General features: G+C 40.5%; 2 protein-coding genes across 3 annotated transcripts; both read right to left on the bottom strand.

Moving 5' to 3' along the window:
- LOC115791004 (uncharacterized) lies at window positions 1-6,412 on the bottom strand. The gene is made up of 3 exons (XM_030745063.1): window positions 6,364-6,412; window positions 5,164-5,641; window positions 1-701 (listed from the first exon to the last, which is right to left on the bottom strand). Exons 1-3 carry the CDS (start codon window positions 6,401-6,403, stop codon window positions 359-361), a joined length of 861 nt encoding a protein of 286 aa, XP_030600923.1. The 5' UTR covers window positions 6,404-6,412; the 3' UTR covers window positions 1-358.
- A 4,055-nt stretch (window positions 6,413-10,467) lies between these two features.
- On the bottom strand, window positions 10,468-14,894 carry kctd14 (potassium channel tetramerization domain containing 14). 2 transcript variants are annotated; one of them, XM_030745175.1, is made up of 4 exons: window positions 14,850-14,894; window positions 12,450-12,674; window positions 11,929-12,063; window positions 10,468-11,531 (listed from the first exon to the last, which is right to left on the bottom strand). In XM_030745175.1, the coding sequence occupies exons 1-4, from the start codon at window positions 14,850-14,852 to the stop codon at window positions 11,220-11,222; spliced, it is 675 nt and encodes a 224-aa protein (XP_030601035.1). In that variant the 5' UTR covers window positions 14,853-14,894; the 3' UTR covers window positions 10,468-11,219. The 2 variants fall into 2 exon arrangements, with proteins under 2 accessions (XP_030601035.1, XP_030601034.1); XM_030745174.1 differs by lacking the exon at window positions 14,850-14,894 and adding an exon at window positions 13,841-13,977.
- Between the last annotated feature and the right edge of the window lie 830 nt (window positions 14,895-15,724).

Genomic DNA, 15,724 nt, shown 5'->3' with positions numbered 1-15,724 from the left:
TTCTTTCACGTGAAATATGTCATATCTGTAATTTTGGCCTCATAAATACTTTGAACAAAATTTTGCAGCTGTAAAGAAAAGATGGCATGCAGCAGTTGGTTTCCTGTATTTACGTTTATGGCTCATTTTAATTAAAAATACTAAAAACTGATTTGTACAGATTTGAGTACAACATAATCAAGCAAGTCTATACAGAATGATAACAGACATGCAACAGTGTCTGGTTTATGTGTGAGATCTGAGGTTTGGGTGTGTGGGCCAAAATCTGATTTCTAACATGCAACATAATCGTAGTAATCCATCCATACTGGATTCATGTGATGACTGAAATGGAATAAAATCCTGCGGCGATGAGCGATCAGTTCATTTCCTGGAGCTTAAAGACATCTGCTGATGTTTGGGCTCTCTTGCGGTCTGACCTCCAGGTGAAGAATCCCACTATGAACACCATGACCGGCAGGGCCACACAGAGCGCAATGCGGCTGATGGGCAGCTTCACTGGGCATGCCGCGGTGACCGAAGGATTCAGATTGTCATCATCTGGAGTATTTTGTAACAAGAAGACAGGCTTGAAGTCCAGAAACACGGCTCTGCTGCTTTCTGTGGTGTTCACCCGACACCTCCACTTCCTGTACTTGTCCTCCTTCTGCAGTTTCGTGAACAGAGTGACGTTGCAGCGAGTGTGGCTGGTCAGGTTGTACCTGCATGGAGGCGAAAGATCAGCTCAGTTTGATCCAAACAGATTCTAGAGACAGTCACACATGCATTCATCTCCTCTAGTTTAGATCATTGCAATTCATGATTTTCTTGTTTGAGCCAACGAGGTTCATTCAGATTACAGGTGGTCCAAAATGCAACAGGCAGCGTTTTATTACAACCAGGGCTGGACTGGGACAAAAAAAATCGGCCCTGGCATTTTTGGCTTAGACCGGCCCGCAACTATGTCTTAGAAGCATTTGACACTGTTTTACTCTTATTCAGTGTGGGCATACCTTTTGCTAATAATACTTTTATACTTTTTTTTTTTTTTTTTTAATTTACTTTAGTAATGCTTAAATTGCAAAGCTTTGACGTATCATTTAGTTTTTTAATATCTGTTATTTCACCTGCTTGAGGGCTTTTTAAAACATGTTTAACCAGCACAGAGGCTACAAATTCAAACTACTGTGCAGCCTTTCAGCACACCTTTAACCTAAATATCTAAAATGCTATGATGCAGCCTAAAATGGACACTTGCTGCTCATCCAACACTTCTCGGCCTTGAGCGTTTGCTATTTTATCAGATTAAGGTGCTGTGGCTGCCAGATTTAGGGAAATATGCAAATGTAAATAAATATTGATATTAAACAATCGCCATTGCTCATCACACTGCTGCTGTCTTCACCTACAGCAGAGTCTGCCCAAGCCTTGAAGGGGACCTAAGCAATATTTGTTTTGGGGCCCCCTTCATACCACTTCAGTGTCCCCTGAACTTAATTGTTATTAATGCTGCAGGGTTAAAGTTTTTTTTTTTTTTTTTTTTTTTTTAAGGATATATTACAGTTTCAGCCTTTTCAATTCAATTTTTCAATTCAATTACATTTTATTTATACAGTGCCAACTCACAACAGACAGACATCTCAAGGCACTTTATAGTGTAAGGTAAAGACCCACAATAATTACAGAGAAAACCCATCGTTCATCCTAATCCTAAAAATAGAGAGGGTGGCTGTCTCCTGAATCCAAACTAGGAGCTGGTTCCACAGAAAAGGGGCCTGAAAGCTGAAGTCTCTGCCTCCCATTCTACGCTTTAGTATCCTAGGAACCACAAGTAAGCCAGCAGTCTGAGAGCAAAGTGCTCTATTGGGGTGATACGGTACTATGAACCAATGAAGAGAAGCCAATATGGGAGAAATCTGCTCTCTCTTTCTAGTCCCTGTCAGTACTCTAGCTGCAGCATTTTGGATCAGCTGAACGCTTTTCAGGGAGCTTTTAAGACAGCCTGATAGTAATGAATTACTATAGTCCATCATAGAAGTAACAGATGCATGAATTAGCTTTTTAGCATCAGTCTGAGACAGAAATATTAGAGTGTAGCCTACTCATTAAATTAGTGTTGTTACAAGCAGGGGCGCAGCTATATACTTTCTGAGGTGTATGCGGACACATTTTTAGGTGCCCCCCAGGGGCGGGGGTGGTAATGCTAATTAGCAAGCTAATACTAACCGCTAAAAGCGGCTCCCGCTTGTTAATTGAGTGAAGGGGCCTACGCATGTAACCAGAAAGCACCTCTAAAGCCTAATAACAGTCTTTGTGAACCTGTAGTTACATTTCTCGAGGTGCATGTCATTTTTCTTAAAGGCCTTTCACAGCTCCACTGGTGCTGAAAACTAATGTTTGACTTTCTGAATACAGCTATCGATTATTTTCAGAATCGAGTATTGTATCAATTATTCCATCAATTAATCAAGTAATCGGATAAGAAATAATTTTTCGTACTAACAATTCATCTGCCCATTTTAACTTCCGTACTGCAGTTTTTCTCTATGTCACGTGTCAGACTCAAGGCCTGCGGGCCACTTCCGGCCCACGATCTAATTTTATATGGCCAGCAAGATGATTTCATACAGCTATTATTAATAGCCCGCGGGTAAATGTGCTCCCACCACTCATACTACAAATTCCATGCACTGCAGCAGCTGCCGGCAGGCCAAGAACTGTGCGCTAACCCGTTTTCCCTGTTGCCAATTGATCAGTGATCAGCGGATAAAACATCAGTCAGCACTTTTTACAGTGACATTTAAGCTGCCTGACTCCCCAAAAAATGACCAAACGAAAAGTGGAAAACAGGGATTTTCCAAACAGGTGGGAGGCAAAAGACCTGAACGCTGACATCGGAGGTAAACCATCTGTCTCTTTTCCTTACTTGCGCTGCGGGAGAAAGAGCGGATTGGTGGGACAGATACAGAAAAGATGAAGAGGGAGACCTGCACAGGTGAGCTGACAGTGCATCACACAGCAGCAAGTCCTGAAGACAGAACGCGTCATAAACACAAATCTGGACAGTTAGAATAGTCTCTTCTTTCTTTTAGGAAATTGGCATTTGTAAAAAATTAAAACAAACCAAAAAAGTTTCATGACAAATGTGGGCGAGCTTGGGGGGCCCCTGGTGGTCAGGGGGCCCTATGCAGCCGCATATGTCGCCTATGCCTCTGGCCGGCTCTGCCTACAGCCTGATGTTGCTGGAGCATTACTGTTACAGAGGACGTGGAGGCTGCAGCAGCGAACATGTCTGCGATCTTTACACATTTTGCAGCATCTACAGTGACACTCTTCAATTTCTTCACATGTAACTTCTCCGCACCCCCTTTCTTCGGTTTCTCCATGTTGCCTCTCCTTTAACACACGCGCTCAACACTGAAACTACTAGTGGGAGTAGTTTCAGTGTTCTGCACCACGCAGAGAAAGGGTGGGGCCGCTTTCATCCTATATCCTGATTGGTTCTGTCCACTGTCTATATTGAAGATGGGCCAATGGGCCGCCCCCTCTAAATTGTGGGCCGGTGTCTTAGGAAAAAAAAAAAAGGGAAGAAAAAAAAAAAATCATCGGCCCCTGAGGACTGTTGGCCCACCGGGCAAATGCCCGGTACGCCCGATTGCCAGTCCAGCCCTGATTACAACTAAAAAAAGAGAACACATCACTCCTATTTTAGCTTCCCTTCAGTGATTACACATTCATTTTAGAACTGATTTTAAGATCTTATTGTTGACTTTTAAGACCTGGACTTGCACCAAAGTATCCCAGCCATAACCTGAGGTCTTCAGCCAAGGCTCTGCTGGCCATCAGCCGTGGCGGAGAACCAGTGCTTGTTTGTTTGATTGTTAGTTTTTTGTAAATATATAAAACTCTAAAAATTGAACTAAGTGCTTTCAAGTAACATTTTAAGATTTTGCCTTCAGTGGGAACCAGTTGTAGAAGAGAAACTGGAAACTGCTGACCAGCAGTGCCCATAAAATAATTTTTTTTTTTTTTTATGAGCCACATGCGGTTCGGTTTGATCTGCATGGTAACCTGTAGAAACACGTCTTTGTACTTATTTGCCGCTGCCACACTAAAACTTTGGCAGCTCAGTTCTGGAATAACACGAGTCTCGTCCTTTTAGAAAAACTGATTAATTTAAGACGATGCATATCACAGTATCATACTTGACAGTTATGATTTTCAAAAAGCAGACTAAAAAAATATGTGATATCTAAAGAAAATTTGAAACAAAAATACCAAGAGTGCTTTTAATAATCACTCAAATTAATCAAACCGTTTGAAGTCTTTTTTGGCAAATTGGATTGGCGACCCTGAACAGGATAAGCGGAAGAGAACGGATTGACGGACGGTCACAGTAGATAAAACAATAATAAAAAGTAAGTAGCAATTTTAAAATTTTAAGTCAAAATTCCAATAAACAAAACTGTCAAAATTAACACTGATGGTTGGCTTTAGTCCTGCATTTCATGTGAGACAGGAAGGAGACTGGATCCTTTGTCATTTTTGCAGACTCAACCGCTGGTATATTTGTACTCTGGTATAATTATACTGATATGTTTACAAGAGTTTTCTCGGACTGCTCCATCTCACTTATTGATCTACATCGGTCAGAAAACAGTTTGAAGTCTGTGTCTCCAGTTTGAAGACTTCCATCGGTCCTGAAAGTTTGCACTGAATTTCGAAAATGGACATTCAAATTTGCAGCTCCCTCCGTTTGGAGTCAGCTAAATTAGAAACAAACAAACACAGTGGTTCGCTAGTAATGATTAAAAAATGAATTTAAGGTCATTTTAAATGCCACGGAGGCAGTGACTTCACGCACTTGGAAAATAGATTTTAAATCCCAGGAGTCCGAAGAGAAAATACTTTCCTGGTTAGATAAAGGATAAATAATGTTTTAATCTTTTTTTTTTTTTAATTTACTTGTATCAGTCGTTTTTAAACAGTTAAAATCTAAATGTCAGATACAGTTAATATCATTTCACTGATCTGTTAAATTATAACAATTAAAAACACCATTTGCATTTATTGTACAAAATGTAACAAACATTGATATTATTATTATTATTACAGTAAAATATTTATGATTAAGGGGCATAAATAAAAATGACCCCCAAAACAGTCACAGGAAAAACTGACTACCTGCTGTGGTTGGGGCTGGACAGCTCGGTCCCGTCCTCATCCACCCAGCTCAGCTTGAACACACGCTTGGAGTACGATTTGCAGCTGCCGGCGTCATAATAAGTGAAGAAGATGCAGCTCAGGACGAGGTTTCCCCCGGGCTGGAGGTCAGTGATGGTGGAGAATGACGTGATCGTGAGGAGGGAAAGGTAAACGTCAGTGACGGCCTCGCCATTCCTCAGGCAGACGTAGGATCCAGCGTCCGGCACCCTGAGGTCACGGAGGCCGATGGAGCAGTTGGATGTGACGGTCATGCGACTGGATTTTTCTGAATCCGCCTTCACTTTCCCGCTGATGACCTCATGAGTGAACCGCACATCCCTGCCTTTGTTAAAGAAGGTCCAGGAGATGGCGGTGCAGTCAGAGGACACCATGCATGGCAGGAGGGCATCACCTCCAACTGTGCTGTACACGAACACGTCCATTCTGCACCTCACACCTGTCACCACAGACAGCCACCAAACACATTTGGATTTGTTCATTTAAATAAATCTGCAACATTTTAACTAAAACATGCTCAGACGTTAAGGTCTAAAAGCAGCAATTTTGCAATAGATTTGGTATTTTCCAGCAGAAAACACAATAAATAATTGTAATAAAATTCACTGCTGAGATTAAGCGTGCAGCTCTTTTACAAACTGCGACTGCAAACTTCCACCAAGGCTGAAAATTCCCTCCGCATCCTGCATGCAGTGAGGCCCTGGATGCTGAGGGATAGCTGGATCCAGGTTTGTGTGTGTGTGTTTTATGAGAACATTAAGATGATGTCTCCAAAATATTATTTTAATTTCATATGTAGTTGTGAAGATACCATGTGAACCATCAGACCGACCACATGGCACCCTCAGTGGAGATAAAAAGCTTTGCCTTCTTGAGGCCTCTGATCACATGGTTTATTTTCATTGTCCGCTGCTGAATAAGTTCTAATGATCGGATAAACGTATCCTAAAGAAACAAAGAAGAAAGAAGCAGAACTTTTCTTCTCGTGTTAATCAACAACATAATCTGCTGCAGGCATATTAACCAAATAAAATCATAATAAAGTGTGTGAAAACGAAAAATAGAGAAATCTCTCTGACCAGTAATCTCTGACTGCAGACCCATCAAAAAAAAAAAAAAAAAAAGAAAGAAAGAGAGTGAGTAAAAGCAACCAAACAGTACCTGTTAGGAGAAGACTGGTGAGCAGCAGGACTCTCATCATGTTTGTGATTTCAACACCACAGCAGGTTTTGTTCACATCACCGCTGCCTCAGCTCTTTCTAGACCACTGCCTTCATTTCCTGTGTTACGCCAAACTGAACAGGACGCTCAGCCTTCATCTGAACTGACACGAGGATCACAGATATTCAACATGATGTGTTAAACGTGTTACATGTAATCACAAACACATTTAACGAATGGGATTACATTTTTAAAGAAAAGGCTCTGTCACATTCCGCTCGAGCACCAAACTAAGAGCACAGAAATGAATGCAACAGTTTGGCTCATCAAAAACTGTTACTTTTCATATGTGAAAGCTCATTCTTGTCCTTATAATCAGTAATACAAAATAATGTCAGCTGGATGTTCACTTGTAAGCTTTTCCCATTTCTTTCAACCACAGGAAAGCCACTGCGATCACTTCCCATTTGGACTGTACCGTTTCCATTATAGATTCCAAACTGTACAGAAACCTACATTTTAGGTGAATAAATTCTACTGTTGTCATTGGATTGTTTCCAACATAAATCTCTTAACTGTCTTTTTTCTCTCTCGTTTGATGATACCTACATTTATCTGTGTTTCCTCCCACTCACAGATTTTTTTTAATCAAGCAGGAACTGCCAAAGCTAAAAATTAAAGTTACTGTCAAAGTCCCACAGATTGCAGTTCCTCTTTGAGGAACTCAAGATTGTCTTCAAAACTGAGTCAGTCCCCAGACTCCCATGTGAAAATGTCCAATTTCATGAAAATAACATATTCACTATAGTCTGCAACTATGTGGTGGGTGAATTTTTTTTTTTACTCTATCTGGATTTTGTTGAAGCTTAAAGTTGAGGGCATGACCACTTTGATTGTCACCTTCTCTAAGACTTTAAAGTGTGTCCACAGCGATGTGGCAACCAGAGAACATAGAAAGTCAATGCAGTTTCAAGCAAATTGGTGGAAGCAAAACTGCTGTCTACACAAAGTGGGTGGGTCCCAACATAAACCTTTCTCAACTTCAAGTCCAGTGTTTGAAACGACTACCAATGGCAGCACAGCATACTGTTGATTGACAAATGACCTGGAATTAAATACATTAGAGGGTTGCTTAGGCAACCGGTGCATGGAAAGTCCACTAGTGACCACCTGTCAGCTTTAAAGGGAATTTCTTCCAGTGTGGATGCAGCTTTGCTGACACCAGCCTAGAGACTGGTAGGTGATGCCTCCAATAACTAGGAGAAAATGTGTATTTTCCAACCAGCTGGTGAGTGGTTGCTGGAGTTTGCTGGCTGTCACTCAGTGAAAGCAATCGCAAAGAGGGTCCTGAACCCAAAACTTCCTTGTGATTGCTTTGGTTGCTAACAGATTGCAGAGGTTGCCTATTTGCATGGAAGACACAGTTTTGTCTACCATCACTAACAAACCACTGAGTGTTAATCTTGAAAAACCATAATGAAGTTGGGAGAATGTTCCCTTTCTAAGTAAAAGTTGTGCCTAACTGCCAAAACTAATATGTTTCCAAAGCTGCAGCTTTTACTTTGAAGGTGAATGGTCTCTGTTCACCTTGATACAGGAGGCAAGCACGCTCCAGTAACCATGCACCAGCCAGTCAGGTAATACACATTCCCCGACATTCCTCGCAACAAATGGTTACTGGGGGTCACTGAATGGTCTCTAAATCTGCACATCTGCCTGTGAGGTAAAAATCATCCCGGGCATTTGTGATCCAGTTTTGGTGAAAATCTAGCATTTCATTCCTTTAGCCCTAATTAGCAACCATATAGTCTAACAATCTAATAATATTGTTAGCCTCAGCTGATAACTTTTTCCTCCATGGTTCCATTGTAATATTCACTTCTGGCTTCAAAAACAGCAGGCATAATGCTAATACTGAAGCGTCAAAGGTCAAAAACAGTGGGTGGCATCATGGTTGCTATGTCCATCTTTTATTTACAGTGTGGTTCTCAAACTTTTTTTGGTATCCTCCACTTTAGACTTCCAAAATCAGTCAGATAAATGTCATCCCAGTAGCATAATTCATACTAAATGGGGTTTATTCATTAGATTAGATTCAGTTTATTTCAGCTGGTGGTCCACACACTGCCTCCAGTGTCTCTGTGGCCCACTGTAGGCACCTGACCTGCTTCTTTAAAACAAGATAAGAGGACGTGTTAACTACAGTCTGAATTTCCAGGACCAGCCTTGTTCTTTATTCAAATGAGTCATGAAAATATTGTTTGCAGTTGTCACTGTTTTATGAAAAAACAAAGAATAAAAAAGGTGTTAAGGGTATTGGGCAAATCGCAGTTGTCATGTTAAAAAACAAACAAAACCATCCATCCTGCGGCCTTTTCTAACAATTCTTTTTTTGTTGTCACTCAGCAGCGTCATTTTTCTGCTAATGTGTCCTAAGGTGTGAAACCTTGTGCAACATTTCATTGTCGGGGGGGGTTTTACAAGGAAGTGCGATTGTGTCATATTGTGGTGAAAATACTGTACGGTGCATGTCCACACCTCCTTTTTCTTTGAACAGAAAAAGAAAACTTGCTTTGACCTGATAATCAGTGACACTTTTTTCATGGGCACGACCCCAAATTTGTTCTTGTCTGTGGGGCCTATAAGCTGCAGAGTCAGCCCCTTCTCTGTAACCATTGTTTATTGCTGTTTGTTCACACTGATCACAAAGGATGTGGTCTGACGCGAAAGTGTGGCAGCAGTTAGATGCTATGTATACCCTGCTCTGTGCTTTCTGTCAGGACGCTTTCTTATGACCTTTTTAATTCTCTTAAAGTGGGTTGTGAAATACCCAGTGTTGTGTTTGTGATGCTCTTTTTTTCGTCATTGACTTAATTTCTTCGGGTACGGTGTATGATTTACACTAAACAAACACCGTAGTCCAACACAGGGACTGAATGACTCGACAGCTAAAGCCAAGAAACACTGAACATAAAACCCCTTCAGAAAGCACCACTCTGCTGATTTGTATTAAATTATGTGTCAAACCTGAGGCCCGGGGGCCAAATCAGTTCCTGCCAATCTTCATCTGGCCTCAGTTTCATCAGTTTTCTCTCAGTTAAATTAGGGAAACAATTATCTTTTGATACTCCTGGTTTTTGAGGGGTATTCGAATTTTGGCTGATCTGACAGCACTCTCAAATCTTATCAGGGACTCGGTACACAGTTTATTCTAGAAGATAAAACTGCTTTCTAGAGATCTCTATGGATGCAAAGTAGTTTAAGGATCGTAGTCAAGCAATTATTGGCAGAAGAAAACTTTTTAGTGTTGTTTTATGATGTCTGTGAATGCTTACTCAGCTTCCCACACATTGTATGGAAACTGAAAATCTGAGATTGGTCTGACAAAGGGATTTAAGTTCGGATATTATAAGGACTCCCAGTAAAAGGGCTGGTTGACCCCACCTGTTCGTCTTCATAAAACGGGTTTATTGGAAGATCATTCTTGCTGTAAATGTAGAAGGCATGTTATTCACATAGTGTGAACTGAACTTTGCATTTTGGGGAATAGGTCATGTTTACCTAAGGTGTCCAAACCTGCACTTGCTCTAGCTCTCCTGGTTTGATTCCAGGAACCGGGATTGTTGCATTGTTGCATACCCCCATATCTGAAGAATCTTGCTTTCTTGTATGGCATCAGTTTTTGATTTCCATAAAAAATGTTATCTTTTAGATTTATGTTTTAATTTCTGTCCATTTTAGGGATGTTTTGCAGTGATTTAAAATGGAAATAAATGGCCGCTCTCTTTGAAGTGAGCCTTTCCTCAGTCTGATCTACGGCATGCGCCATTTTATGATTTATGATTCATATGGAGCTGGTGTTTTGCTTTTTGATCATACTATGAAAGGTCATTCTTTGTAACCTTGTTCTCTATGTTTTTTGGGTTCATGTTTTTGTCTGAAAAACTGAAAACACAAATAAAAATTTGTGTGATTTTTTTTTTTTTTTTACATGCATCGATTTTCACACAGGAGACTGCAGAGACCATGAATATTATCTAATTAAACAAGCTACTAATTAGACTTGTGAGTGGGAATAAAGATTTAATAATAGAATAGTTAGGTGTTAATATTACACTGGATACAACATTCATGACCATAAGCAATTAAAATTAGAAGATACAGATTTTTGTTTGAAAGCAGTCACTTTATCTTAATCCCAGAGACTGTATGTAAAAGATGCGCTGTCGCTGAGTGGTTAGTGGGGTCCTGCTGTGAAGGCTTGAGCTGAGAATTTTTGTATTTTAAAAAAACACCAAGATTGAAAAAAAAAAAAAAAGCGAGGGGTGGATCTGACCAACGAACGGAGATGGAAACTTTTAAATCATAAAGTAACCCTGGCCCAAAGACCTTTTGGACACTAATGGAAAACATAAATCAAAAAAATGATCATTATTCTATTAAGTAAGACCTGAAACTACAGGAGACCCTAACCTCATTATAAAGGTGTCTGCTGACATCACAGATGAAGACATCTGAGGGGACTTTTCCCATAGACTTCTATAGACTTCCTCTGAATCCTGAGAAGTCGCCCCCTGCTGGCTACTAGAAAAGATGCGCTTCAACTTTGGCTTCAGAAGCAGAAGCTATATCTATCTTTTCCATCTTTCAATAAGTCAGTACCTTTGAAATGAATAATCGATACTTTAATGACCCTTCATGTCTAAAATGTTCACAATCAAGATTTTTTCTTTTTAGTGCGGATACATAAAAAAAAACCCACCTTGAAACATTTTTGAAAAAAAAAATTGGAAATGCAGTTTGTTAGTTTTTTTTTAGAAGTATTGTGCAGTTTCGAGTTTTGTTCAGGTGCCCCATCACCACCAGGTGAATGTGAGTTCGTAGAAGTAGTCATAGCTCCTGGACAGGAAGCTCTTCTCCATGACATGAGGCTGGATGCTCACCCTGTAGCCCTGACTCTCAATGTCCATCTTCACACAGTCCAGCAGGTCTGTGACCAGCGGTGCAGCCTTCCACGGCCCGAACGTCACCACTGACTCCTTATCCGCCTCCAGGCTGTTAATGGCATTATCATAGAAGCCCAAATCCTCCTCTGTCTTCAGCACACAGATGATGATGGTGGAGTGGCGTGCAGCGATGGCCTCAGCTCTGGCAATACGAATCAGAACCTGGAGGATAAATGAAACAAGACTGTTCATAAAATCAAAAAAACCCCCCAAAAACCTGCAAATATGAATGTGATGCAACAGGAAGGAATGTGACTGTCTTTCTTTAATATGGCTTGTAAAATACATGAAAAATACCAACTGCAAATAAAGCATTAATAATGAGCATGTTAAAGTTTGCTTTTGGTGTTGAATGGATAATTTAATCAATAATCTAATGTGATTACATATAACAGCCAAAATAAAATACTACAGCAGCACAACAGAAGATCAGTGGTGGTGCTGGACCCCTGACTCAGGGCCTCTCTTAAAATTTAAGCAGAATTGTAGCATTAAAAGCTGCAGGCTGCTATGAGTGCTCTGGAAACAGTCATGGATTACAGGCGTGAGTGCAGCTGACCTCGATGTTTTCCTTGTAGTGTGGGACTCTGGAGAGGAACTGCTGTCTTCCCACCAGTTCTCCAAACAGCTGAGGAGCCTCTTCCAAGCGTTTGATCAGCGGTTTGATGTTATAGTGGAGCGCCTCCTTATGAACCTGCAGAAACACGTGTTACAAACTAAAGACAGCATCAGGACAAATCACCTGTTTCTGAAGGAACAGACATTTTCCTCGCTTAATATTCAGGGTTGTAATAGCAGTAAAACAATCAATGAGAACTCCTTCAAAAGGATCCTATGATTTTCCTGTTTTTGTGTTTTTGTATTTTATATATATATATATATATATATATATATATATATATATATATATATATATATATATACACACACACACACTCAGCCTCACAAAGGCAAAGTAAAGACAAAAAAAGATTATTTTGAACTGTGAATCACACAAAGCCACCTTAGTAGAAGCAGAGAATAAAAATGGAGCTCTAAATGTGAAGGTGTTCTTAAAAGCTGCATCGTGATAACTCGGACCTCTGGGAGGTTCTTCTTGGGGAGCTGCTCTGATCTCAGGAACTCCAGGATGGCTCCAAAGTGGGACCCATCACGGTCGATGAAGTAACGTCCTTGTGCGTCACTGCGTAGTTTGGGCTGTCCGCTGAAAAGCTCCGCTAGCTTGGAGTCGGGGTGCTTCCTGAGCGTGCTCAGAGCGGTGGTGTACAGGTGGCCCCCGACATTTAACTGCACAACATGAAAGTTCTGAGGAAAGACATAGTTGTGATGAGCATTTTAACTTATTTTTGTCTTCTGAAGTGTATTCAGTTACAGTGATTATTTTAGACCTGCACTCAGAGACAGATGAATAAAACTGCACACTGGTTACCAGCATGAGTCACCTGCTTAGTGATTTGCACAGGTAAATAAGACCACACGCCTCTGCGGCGTCAGAAAATCAGTGATGAATCGAACAGCCTGCCACACCAGCGTCACAGCACCAACATTATGAGGAGTTTAGCCATAATTTTCATATTTATATTCATTAAAAAAATCACATTTGATGGGAACAGTGTGCAATTTAAATATACTGCAGGTTTTACTCAACTAGAATTTAGAGAAATATATATATTTTACTCCACTTGATTCAGATGAGAATTTTACATATAATATTTGTAATGGGACTTTTTCAGATTATAAAAATGATTATTCAACAAACAATGACCAAATAGCTAACAGGTACACTTCTCTGATACTCTATGTACTCTTATGTGAGAAAAACTGGATTGAAACCTGTAAACTGGTTGAAAACATGATAAATTATGATTAAGAACGAACCGAAGGACACAGACATCATTTCATGAAGTATTCACAACAATATTGCGAGTATAATTTGATGATTAGTGGCATATAAACAGCATTGTGGCCGAGCTGGAGCTGTCTCTGTACTAACCTCTCATTCATCTGCAGAGGAACCAACTGTAGCTGCTAAAGAAACCACACTTCCTTGTGTGAGGGAGTCAAGTAAAATACAATTACTTCAGCAGTACTTCAGCAATTTACTTAAATCGCGCCGCTTATTTTATCGGCCCCATGCGTACCCTTAAATGTAAAGCAGGTTAAAGGAATCCCATTAATCTTAAGACGGCAGTTTTCCTTCGGTCTTGAAGGAATTCTGGGACAAAACTTCCTGGAAGTTTGAGTTTAAATTCCTGTGAATCAGGGCGGCCTTTAACGCGGCCCTCTGACACTATAGACGCTAAAATGTCCGGAGATGGAAACACAAAACATCTGCGGGATAATGTCTGGAAATGTTGACGTTTGTTTTCTAGCTGCGCCTGCATCCACCTGTTCGGCCCCGGACAGGTGGCGGATTTCCTTCAGCTCCACCAAACAGCCAAACGATCGCATGAAAGCGGCCGCTGTCTTACCGGGGCCGCGGCTGAAGCCTGCTTTTCTGATGATTTGTAGTCCTGCAGACTCATCTTTCCTCGGCGGTGGTCCAGGTGGGAGCTGGCAGCTCACGTTTTACATTTCTCGACAGGTAGCAGGCAGGGGGCGTGGCCTAACCCGGACCTGCGGGTTTCGTGCTGAGACGATGATCACTCCGCGTGATCTTCCAACATGTTCTCAAACTTTTATGCTTATAACTTAATGCCGAAACAGCAACAACATACCTGTGCTGACGATGACTATTAGTTTACTTATTCTCATATTTGTATATTTGATGGTGTAATGTTGTATTTTAATGTTGTGACATTTAATACTGTTATGAATTTTTATCACGTGGACCACAGACTACAGTTTCACCTGCAGTCTGCCACACACAGGTGTTTCTTACATTTCTGGCACCGGAAAAATGGAGCCGAGTGAAACATCTTACCTTCTGCAGTAAAAGCATGAGACCACATACAGCGCGCGCGCACACACATATATATAAATATGCTCTTTGAATGTAGAATTCACACAATTTTGAGCTTTTGTCCAGTGAGGGGAAATGTAACCATTCTTTTGTGATAGTTTCCAACTTACTGCACTTTGTGAAGCTGTTAAAATGAGGTTTGTGCTCGTTGGCTTCCAAATTTCTGGTCTGCAGAAGTTTGATTTGTACTCCAGTTTTGAAGACAACAAAGTGTTCTCCTGAGGTTCTCAGACCTTTTCTGGTGGGTCCACTTCAGGACCATAAAACAGTTTTAATCAGTCATTAACAACAAAAACATCCAAATGTATTTACTTGGAAGGTGAACAACAAAAATCAGTTTCCGCTTCATTTGCTTGACATATTTCACCTGGTGGTCTGTGTCCCTCCAGCGGGACCTGTACCACAGTTTGAGAACCAACTGTGCACTCCAAATGAAACAAAATAAAAGCTTGAAATTTATTTAAAAAACAATCAGAATAAATAATGTCCACATGTTGCATATGGTTTATGTGGCTTACCATCCATTTTCTTACAGTTATCCTTTTCAGGGTTGTACAGGGAGGTGGAGCCTATCCCAACTGTCATAAGGCGAGAGGCAGGGTACACCTGGACAGGTGGCCAGTCTGTCACAGGGCAGCCCATATAAATACTGTAGATACCGGCTTACACCCACCAGAGGGCGCCACAGAAACTTTTGTACATTTTGATGTTCTGCTGCTAAATGAACCCACTGTCCCCAAATTAAGACTTTTTTTTTTTTTTAGAATAAAGTTCAAATGCATTTCAAACTGCAGGTTCAGTCTGAGTACAGGTTTGCCTGCATTTTGTGTTTGTACATTTATCCTGACATGCTTTGATATGCTTTAATTTTAATTGAGCAAATTGTGAACCAACCCTTTTCTCAGACTTAAATAAAACCACACTCAGTGTTTTAAGTGTATTTTCCAGATTTTATTGATTTCATTCACAAAACTCACAGGATGTCACTTCGTGAAAACCTGTGAAAAGACAAGAAGAGAATTAAAGTCAGTTTCAGACACCTCAGTAACCTGTTAGCTGAAGCTGTTGAGATCAGTTCTTACGGGATCCTCAAAGGTTCTGTTTGGTTCTCAAAAAGCAAAAACACTACAGTGTGTTTGGGTGCTGAAACCCTTCTCAGACAAATGCTAAGATATCTTCAACTGAAAGGACTCCCTGCTCTGAGGAACCAGAACAAACAAATAAAAAAAAGAAAAGAAATGATTTTAATATTTTTGTCCTTTGACAGCTGTTGAGATTGATGGATTAAAACATTCATTTTTTCTGTTTTTTCAGTGCAAGTACAACCATCTCTGCAATGGGTCTCAGAAAAACGTTTACACTTCCATCTTTCATTGTTTTGAAATCAGCTTTG

Source organism: Archocentrus centrarchus, chromosome 13 (assembly GCF_007364275.1).
Source record: "Archocentrus centrarchus isolate MPI-CPG fArcCen1 chromosome 13, fArcCen1, whole genome shotgun sequence".
Taxonomy (NCBI): domain Eukaryota; kingdom Metazoa; phylum Chordata; class Actinopteri; order Cichliformes; family Cichlidae; genus Archocentrus; species Archocentrus centrarchus.
Note: the sequence above shows the minus strand (reverse complement) of the source record. Positions and strands in the feature narration are given on the sequence as shown.

Excerpts from the sequence above, each read along its gene's own strand:
- LOC115791004 (XM_030745063.1), bottom strand. The coding sequence starts at position 6,403 with ATGATGAGAGTCCTGCTGCTCACCAGTCTTCTCCTAACAG. Across the intron at positions 5,642-6,363 it reads CACCAGTCTTCTCCTAACAG|GTGTGAGGTGCAGAATGGAC; the intron begins GTACTGTTTGGT and ends CTGTGGTGACAG. Across the intron at positions 702-5,163 it reads TCCAGCCCCAACCACAGCAG|GTACAACCTGACCAGCCACA; the intron begins GTAGTCAGTTTT and ends GCCTCCATGCAG.
- kctd14 (XM_030745174.1), bottom strand. The coding sequence starts at position 13,894 with ATGAGTCTGCAGGACTACAAATCATCAGAAAAGCAGGCTTCAGCCGCG. Across the intron at positions 12,675-13,840 it reads AGGCTTCAGCCGCGGCCCCG|AACTTTCATGTTGTGCAGTT; the intron begins GTAAGACAGCGG and ends GTCTTTCCTCAG. Across the intron at positions 12,064-12,449 it reads CCAAGAAGAACCTCCCAGAG|GTTCATAAGGAGGCGCTCCA; the intron begins GTCCGAGTTATC and ends GTGTTTCTGCAG.